This window comes from Piliocolobus tephrosceles, chromosome 12, assembly GCF_002776525.5.
Source record: "Piliocolobus tephrosceles isolate RC106 chromosome 12, ASM277652v3, whole genome shotgun sequence".
Taxonomy (NCBI): domain Eukaryota; kingdom Metazoa; phylum Chordata; class Mammalia; order Primates; family Cercopithecidae; genus Piliocolobus; species Piliocolobus tephrosceles.
Window position 1 is genome coordinate 18,644,177 of NC_045445.1, and position 9,327 is coordinate 18,653,503.

General features: G+C 43.8%; 1 protein-coding gene across 1 annotated transcript in view; it reads right to left on the bottom strand.

Moving 5' to 3' along the window:
- Positions 1-6,872: 6,872 nt before the first annotated feature.
- The window catches only part of SAGE1 (sarcoma antigen 1), a 12,112-nt gene continuing 9,657 nt past the window's right edge, over positions 6,873-9,327 (bottom strand). The window contains 5 exon segments of the mRNA XM_026451906.1: positions 6,873-6,972; positions 7,356-7,449; positions 7,807-8,181; positions 8,428-8,568; positions 9,111-9,248. Of these exon segments, the coding sequence (XP_026307691.1) occupies positions 6,873-6,972; positions 7,356-7,449; positions 7,807-8,181; positions 8,428-8,568; positions 9,111-9,248 (848 nt within the window).

Below are 9,327 nucleotides of genomic sequence, written 5' to 3' on the forward strand. Positions count from 1 at the left end.
TGATTTTCATAACTGTCTTCAGTGAATAAAGTATAAAGGTAGTTTGATAATTGCTATTTTCCTGGGAAAGAATACTATTTCAGAAAATGTTTGATATTTGATGAAATTCCATTTCTGAAAAGTCAAATATTTTAATGAATAAAATTTGCATGACGTGCTTGAGTGTTCTTTAGAATAGTTTCAAAAATTGCACAGAGATATTGGTAATTAAATCAAACTATTTCTTTTTTCCACCCTGTGGCACTATGGATTGCATGAGCATAGAAAGGGAACAATTGCCAGCTTCCCTCAGAAGGAAGCAGTGGTCACACAGAAAATTGCAAGTGAGACGTTTTTAAATCAGAGGCCTGTGGCACCCACAAGTCTCCTCCACGTGCATGACGCTCAGGGCTCTGCAGGTGCAACGACAAATCTTGCCTTTATTTTAAATTTTGATATTTTGCTCATTGTGGAAGTTTTGTATTAATTTTGATCTTTAAAAAATTATGGGCCGGATGCAGTGGCACAGGCCTGTAATCCCAGAACTTTTGGAGTCCAAGGCGGGTGGATCACCTGAGGTCAGGAGTTCGAGACCAGCTTGGCCAACATGGTGAAAGCCCATCTTTATTAAAAATAGAAAAGTTAGCTGGGTGTGGTGGTACACACCTGTAGTTCCAGCTACTCAGGAGGCTGAGGCAGCAGAATGGCTTGAACCCGGGAGGTGGAGGTTGCAGTGAGCAGAGATCACATGACTGCATTCTAGTCTGGGCAACAGAGCTAGACTCTGTCTCAGAAAAGAAAAAAAAGATTATGGCAAACTACAATTCATCTTCATTACCAAGTGCCTTGTTTTCCCTCAAAATTTTGCCTCATTCATCTGAACCAAGTCCTGGCCCTACCCTGCTTGCTTCTCTGCAGAATTCTTACTGTGTGACGCCCTGGGCCACTCCCACAGGCAGGCAGATTCTCTGCTCATTGCAACCAGAGGCACCCTGATGCGTAAGATGGTGAAATGCCAACCATGTGAATTTTTCACCATCATCTCCCCAATGTCTAGGAAAGAACCAGCAATAGAAAACCCTCAGGGAACATTTGTTGAATGAAGGAAACATCATAACGAGTCTCTGAGGATTGTTTTAAGCTCCTGATGGGAAATGATTGGTATTCCAACAAAGTGGCTTTCAAAAGTCTTTAGAATACAGGAATTACAGAAACACACCGCTCTTGTGGCCAGGGAAAGCAATCTACCCAGACAGGACTGTCAAGGCGGCAAGGAACCTCAGAGATCAGTTATTCCAGGATTGTTCTTTTCCAGAGATACAAATGAGGCCCCAAGAAGGAAAAGACCCATCCCAGGTCATAGGCAGCTAGAGTTGGAACAGAGTTTAAGGAGCCAAATATCCAGCCTGCCTGCTGCACAGGGCTGCTCCTTGCCCAGATCCAGGAGCCTCAAATATTTGGGGTGAGAGCCTCTCTGCTTACTGAGGGCAGTATTTCGGCAAACACACCCTCACTGGGTGCTTCCACTCTATTCTTCTAGCACAAAATATGGTTTGGTAAGTCCAGAAATGTTTGCCCCTTATTCAGTATTATACGTGAGATAAGAGCCTAAGAGCCTTATAGAGACGGAATAGTCATGTAAACATACTGTATCAGACCAATTCTACATAACAACTCCCTTTTATGTAGACAGAGATATGTTTAAAATTAGATAGGTATTTAACATTATATTTGCATATATACACACATATATCTGTGTGTGTGTGTGTGTATGTGATCATGTGAATGCCTTTTTCTTTATACGTGTTTTTTAAAGATCATGAGGAACTGTTTGCTTTCATCTGGCAAGACCAGCAAAACCCCTTTTCCTTCCTACCTCAGTCTTATATTAGCTCTCTAAGTGATAGAGGCAGGAGGCAGAGAAACTCTAGGCAGACAAAGGTGGTTCTTTGGTGAAACCCCATCTTCAAGCCGAAAAACCTGGAGTGAGAACTTCTATCCCAGTTTGGCCACTCTCTGTCAATTGTTCTTTCTGAATAATGTCTTTTTACCAATCGAATGTTGCCTTTTCCAAAACTACCTACAACCTGCCCTGCTCCCCATCCCGTGCCTATAAAGACTCCACATTCAGCCAGTAGGGAGGAGAAGTAGCTGGACATCAGGGAGAGTTGACTTCACTTCAGAGACGACGGCTGTATGTCCAGGAGAAGCAACTTGACTTCGGAGAAGTGAGGCAGAGAGGCGACTTGATTTCAGGGGAGAGCGACCTGCCCTTCCCATATGCTTTCCAGCTCCCCTCTCTGCTGAGAGCTGCTTTCATTGCACAATAAAATTCTCTGCACTCACCATCCTTCAATTCATCTGTGTGGCCTCATTCGTCTTGGGCACCAGACAAGAATTTGGTACCCACGACGTGCGGGTACCCAAAAAGGCTGTCGCAGTGGCCCTTTGCCCTTGCTGACAGAGGGCAGCCACCCCACACAATGAGGCAAAGGTACCACTGAGCTGATAACACACTGCTGTCCGTGGATAGTGGAGCTAAGAGAGCATTGCAACATACACTCTGGGGCCTTGGGGTCGCAGGCACTCCTATCTGGATGCTACCACAAAGCCTGGACGGAATTTGTTCCTGCCAGTGCCAAAGTAGCTGGCCAGTTCCCACACTCACTTGCCTATGTGCTCCCTCCCATGAGGGGTGCGGTGAGGCGGGCCCTAGGAAAAGGTGTTTGCTCCTGCTGGTGCCAAAGTGGCTGGGCACCCCTGTCACGAGTCCTGTGAAGGGGTCAAGAAATATCCTGCATCATAAACTTATGACCCAAACTAGTCCTTAGGGATTTTGATCTCCTTTTCTTCCCACCATGTGACATCATTACTTTGCATTGATGACATTATGCTGATTGGGCAGGACCCAGCAACTACTCTAGACACACTGGTAACATACTGACATGACAACCTAAGTATCAATTCGTACAAAAAATCAGGGGCCTTTAAACTCAGTGAAATATTTAGTGGTCAAGTGCTCAGAGGCATGTCAACATAGTACTTATCAGGTGAACAGCAACTTGGTACATCTCACCCTTCCTGTCACTCAAAGGGGATGCAAGAAATAGTGGGCCTCCTTAGTTTGTGATGGTGGTAATATGTACCTCATTGGGGTGTGCTTCTATGACTTATCTGCTAATGACTGGAAAATCTGCTACTTCTGAGTTTGGCCTAGTACAAGAAAAAGCTCTTTGAACCCACACCTATGGCTCCGATGGGGGTTCCTTATGAACAGAGTTGTCTCAAAAACAAACAATAAAAAATCTCTAGGCCTGGCTTACTTACTATTTTTTCTTTATAATGGGCTGGCAGCACCCGTATTAGTTTTCTATTGCCACATAACAAATTACCCCAAATTGGGCAGCCTAAAACAACACACATTTATTATCCACAGCTCTGCAGATCAAGACTGGGAAGGCTCAACCGGCCTCTCTGCTGAGTGTCTCCCAAGGCCAACTCAAAATATCAGGCCAACTGGGTGCTGATGTGGAGAATGCGGAATAATCCATTTCTAAACTGATTCAGGTTATTGCCCATTTAGATCTAGTTCCTTGAGGTGGTAGGAAAGTGGCTCCCATGTGTTCGCTGGCTGTCATCCAAGGACTGCTGTAAACACTCATTGCCACCCTATATACCTTTTGAGGAGCACAGTATTATCCTGAAAGTGGGCCTACTGTGTCACATCCTTCTTGTGCTTTGACTCTCTTACCTCTTCTTCTGCTCCTTGGTAAGAAAAATGCTCTGCTTTTCAACGATTCCCCTGCCAGGTCTGGCCCACCCACACCACCTCCATGTTTCAAGGTCAACTGACTTGAGACTTTAATTATCTACCAAAATCCCACCATAGTAGCATTTGGATTAATGCTTGATTGAATATACAGGAGATGGGAATCTGGGGAATCAGACTACAGCTGTCTCAGTTCGAGCTGCTATCACAGAATACCACAGACTGGGTGACTTCATCACCAGACATGTATTTCTCATGGTTCTGGAGGCTAGAAGTCCAAGAACAGGGTGCCAGCATGCTCAAATTCTGGTGAGCATCCTCTTCCTAACTTGCAGTCAGCCACCTTGCTGTATCCTCAAATGTTGAAGAGGCATGGAAGAACAAGTTCCCTTTTCTGTACTTACAAGGGCACTAATCTCATCATAGGGACCCAAACATCGTGACTACATCTAAACCTAATTACCTTCCAAAGGCTCCACCTCCAAATATCATCCCATTGGGAGTCAGGGTTTCATCGTATGAATTCTCAGAGGACACAAATATTCAGTCCGTCTATAGTGCCTGCCTACCACAAAAGCCAGAAGTGGACAGCTGTGTAGTCCTGAAGGACAGTGGTGAAGGGAAATCCTCCCAGAGGAAAGAACGTTGAGCAGTGCTCCTGTGTGGAGGAGAGATGGCCAGGCCTATGAGATATTTGGGTCTCATGAGAGTTCTCAGTAAAGGGTAACCTCAGCAGAGCAGAATTTTAATAATCTGAAGGATAAGGTACTTATTATCTAGATATTAATCAGCCTCTTTCCCCAACATTTGTGTCATAACCTCATGGGCTCACAAAGTGGCCAAGGTGACAGGGATAGAGATTATGCTTCAGTAGCATGGACTTCCATTCACCAAGGCCAACCTGGCTACAGTTGATAGAGACATGAGACAGTCAAGGATTCCCGGTGAAACCTGCCTTCAAGCCTAAAACGGCCTGAAGGTTGAAAAACCAGACTGCTGGGCCCAAATGTAACCCGCGATCCACAGGAAGAATCGCCACTGTTTGCTTGCCCTTTTCCAACTGATTCTTTCTTAATAATGGTGACACGTGTACTGGGGGAAGGATGTGGAGCCACAGGAAGTTTGCACCTAGTGCAGGGGTGGTGGTGGGGAGCCTGGGCTCTTCGGTTCCTGTGTGGTGGCCCAGAATCAATCTGTGAGATGGAGGCCTGTTAGCAGGACTCCCTCCCACTTTGCTGAGAGATATTTTTTCCTTCCTATTTTTCCTTTTCAACCAATAAATTCTGCTCTTCACCCTTCAGTGTGTCTGCGAACCTAATCTTTCCTGGTCGTGTGACAAGAACTAGGTTTTAGCTGCACCACAGTCCTTGCTGAGCGTACAATCTGCCAGAAACAGAGAGCAACACTGAGCCTCTTATATGACACCTGCCTGCAGAGTGATCAGCCAGCTACCAGATGGCAGATAATTACATTGGACCACTTCCACTATGGAAGGGGCAGGGCTGTGTTCTTACTCAAATAGACACTTATCCTGATTATGGATCTTCCTTCCCACCCACAGTACTCTGAGAAAAGCAACATTTGTGCACTTAGAAAAATGCCTTATTTACCATCATTGTATTCCACACAGCATCACCTCGAAAAAAGGCACTCACTTCACAGAAAATAAAAAGTGCAGCAATGGGCCCATGCTCATAGAAATTCACTGGTCTTATTATGTGTATGCTCCTATGCCCCATCATTTTTTTAAGAGATGGTAGTGTTTTTCCCACCTTGTCTGGAACTCCACATCAGCCTCCCAAAGTGCCCCCCATTATCTTAAAGTGACTGGATCAACAGAACAGTGGAATGGCCTTGTGGAACTCAGTTATAATGCTAGCTAGGTGGCAATACCTTGCAGGTCTGAGGAATTACTTTTAGGAAGCAGTGTTTGCTGTTTATCTGCATCCAACATAGTTTGCTTTCTCTCCCATAGTCAGGATTCATGGGTCCTAGAATCAAGAAGTAACATTGGGAGTGTCTCTACTCACTTTTCACCCCAGTGGTCGACTAGCAAAAATGCTTCTTATCTTTCTGACTTTAGGCTCTGCTGAACTAGAAGTCTTAGTTTCAAAGGAAGAAATGCTTTCGCCAAGGGACATAACAGTAATTCCATTGAGAACAGATAGATACTGTCAGCTGGCCATTTTGGTCTCTTCATCAATTTCCACCTAGAGTCAAAGGAGGGGGTCATCTACTGATTGGGGGTGATGAACTTGATGATGAAAGGGGGATTAATTGCACTACATCAGGGGCTAAAAGAGAGTATGTCTGATATGTCTAGAGAGCTTCTTAGACCTCCCGTTTTTTTTTTCTTTGTTTGTTTGTTTTGAGATGGAGTCTCACTGTGCCACCCAGGCTGGAGTGCAGTGGCGTGATCTCGGCTCACTGCAACCTCCACCTCCCAGGTTCAAGCAATCCTCCTGCCTCAGCCTCCTGAGTAGCTGGGATTACAACCAAGGGCCACCATGCCTGGCTACTTTTTTTGTATTTTTAGTAGAGACAGGGTTTCACCATGCTGGTCAGGCTGGTCCTGAACTCCTGACCTCGTGATTCGCCTGCCTCGGTCTCCCAAAGTGTTGGGATTACAGGAGTGTGCCACTGCTCCCTGCCCCTCCCATGTTTTTTGATTACACTTAATGGAAAATTACAGCAACCCAATCCAGGCAGGATATCGAATGGTCCAGAATGTTCAGTAATGAAGGTTTGAGTCATCCTGCCAGGCCAAGCACCATGACAGGCTGACATGCTATCTCAGAGCAAAGGGAATAAAAAATAGGTAGTGAAAGAAGGCAGTTATAAATACCAGTTATAGCAATGTGAGCTGCTGCAGAAACCAGAACTGTAATACTAAATACCTTGGTGGGTTATTAACTCATATAGCTCCTCAGGTGGAAGAAGAAACCAACAAACAAGAAAAGTGCAGCTTTTACTAACAGAGATTTATTAAATTTAAACAGCTCCCTTTTTTGTACCTTTTGGAAGGGAAATCACTTTACTTCAGAATTATAGGGAGCTTCAGCAATAACCTGTTCCATCCTACAGCATATGTCCTTGTTTCTCCTTGGTCTTTGCACTAACACAATTATTTTTTTCTCATGTGCTTAACTTTTCTGAGATGGCAGTGGGAATCTATTTCTTTAAGCACCTTCTCGAGTTGCTGAATTAAGACAACTTTTTTAAACCTGAAATTAAAGAGGAATTCCATTCACCAGATGATATCTACAGGATCTATGAGATGTAAGAGGTAGAGTGGATACAAAATAGAGTTTACCATCTACATGCAAATAGAAAATGCATCCTCATGGAAAGATACAAACTAGAAAAATACAAAGTGAGTCAACTGAGGGTCCACGCACACTCCCAGATTTTGATGAATTTGGAAGGCTCCCTGGCATTGGAAGAAAGTGTTAGAATAAGATAATATCAACCTAAATGCCTGTGGAAATAGCATGAACTATGATTGAGAGCCAGAGATTAGGAGGAACAAAGCATGATTTGTTCCTGCCCCTGTCCCAAATTGGGCACAAGTGCTTAAAACAATAGCAGAGGTCCTTTTTGCACTCACCTTGCTGCTTCCTTGATGGTAAATTCAACAAATTGTCTCTTGACCTTCATAGATCCTTGTACCTCTCCAAGCAAAATGAAAATTCTTTCATAATCTGAAGATATTTTAAAAATTAGTATTTCTACAATTACGAAAATGAAATATACCTCAATCTTAGTGCATCTACTACCACAGTATACATTTTTCATGGGCTAAAATGTTACATAGTGTTTGTGTTTTGAATGCTTAAATTGCAACATCTGTATATTACTAAGGAAACTATTGTGAAAAACAAAACACTTAAGCAGACATATTAGCAATTTCCAGTGAGAATTAAGTGAAGCCATGCTAAATTATATACAGCTCCAATTCAGCCAAACAATGAGCTCAAGAGGCAGCTGACTTCTGTTCTAAATCATAGAATGAGAGACTTCTCATACTTTCACTGATAAGACATTCTTGCATTACTTACTTCGCCCAAACCTTCGAACTTCTTTCATTAATTGATATTTTATATCATCATTAATTTTCTTTGCCATGGCAGGAGATATTTGTGGTGTATTTGGCACAGTTTCCACTGAAGACATTGCTGTGACTGGTGGGTCACCTGCAGAGACACTGTAGTTTTTGGTGCCTACAGCAAATTCATTAATATCAGGTTTGTAAATCAGCTCATCTTTGCTGAGACTTGTGAAGTCGTAAGAGAAAGAACCCAATGCATCGGGTGGCATACGATCTCCTGTCACATTTATAAGCTCTGGTGAATCAGAATTTGACAGGAGGCCATCAGGAGGGATTTGACCATTTTCCATCTCCTCCTCCTGGATATCGTGAATGACAGCAGAATCTGGAATCCAAATGAAAAAGTTGAGCTGTGAGGTAAGTGCATGATGTCACCCCCACAGTATATCCCTCTGATGCCCGGTTTCTAGGAAGTCATCTCATGAAGCAAGAGGACATACCAGGTAGCGATCCGAGACCCCTCAAACTAAGTTCAAGTAAGATAATACAACAAAACCACCTTCTTCCCTGCAGGACACTATGCAGGGATATGGAAACCAAGCAGGACAGTACAACGAATACACAAACATACACACACCCCTGGTACTCCTGGATGAAATGCCAGCTCCTGACAGATTAATACACCCTGGTGGAACTGTTGACAAGGAGTTATCAGGTGCCTGTTGGTCATTTTTCATCTTCGCCTCATGGACATTGTGAGTGGCGGTGTCATCTGGAAACAAAATGAAGAGGTCGAGCTGTGAGGTAAGTGCATAATGACAACCCCACAGGGATATCCTGCTGATGCTCAGTTTCTAGGACATTATCCCACAAAGCAGGAGGATATACCAGGTGGCAATCAGAGACCCCTGAAATTGAGGCAAGCAAAGGTAATACCGCAAAACCACCTTCTTCCCTTGATGACACTATACATGCATATGGAAATCAAGGAGGACGGTATAAGTAAAAAACACACATACACCACAGATCCCTGGAACTCATTGCTGGAATACTAGCTCCTGCCACATTAACAAGCCCAGATAGAACATCTGACAAGACGTTATCCTGTTGTGGTTGGCCATTTTCCATCCTCACTTCATGGACATGGTGATTGACAGTAGCATCTGGAAACCAAATAAAGAGGTTGAGCTGTGAGGTAAGTGCCTTATGCCAACCACACATGTATATATATCCCTCTGATGCTCAGTTTTTAGGAATTTATCACGTAAAGCAGGAGGATATACCAGGCAGTGATCTGAGACCCCACAAATTCACCTATGAAAGACAATACAATAAAACCACAAGCTCCTGCAACATTAATAAGCCCTGTTGAAGCAGTTGACAAGACGTTATCAGGTTGGGGTTGGCCCTTTTCCATCCTCTCCTCAGGGACATTGTAAGTGATGGTAGCATCTGGAAGCCAAATGAAGAGGCTGAGCTGTTACTTAAGTGTGTTATGGTAACCACACAGGTATATCTCTCTGATGCTCAC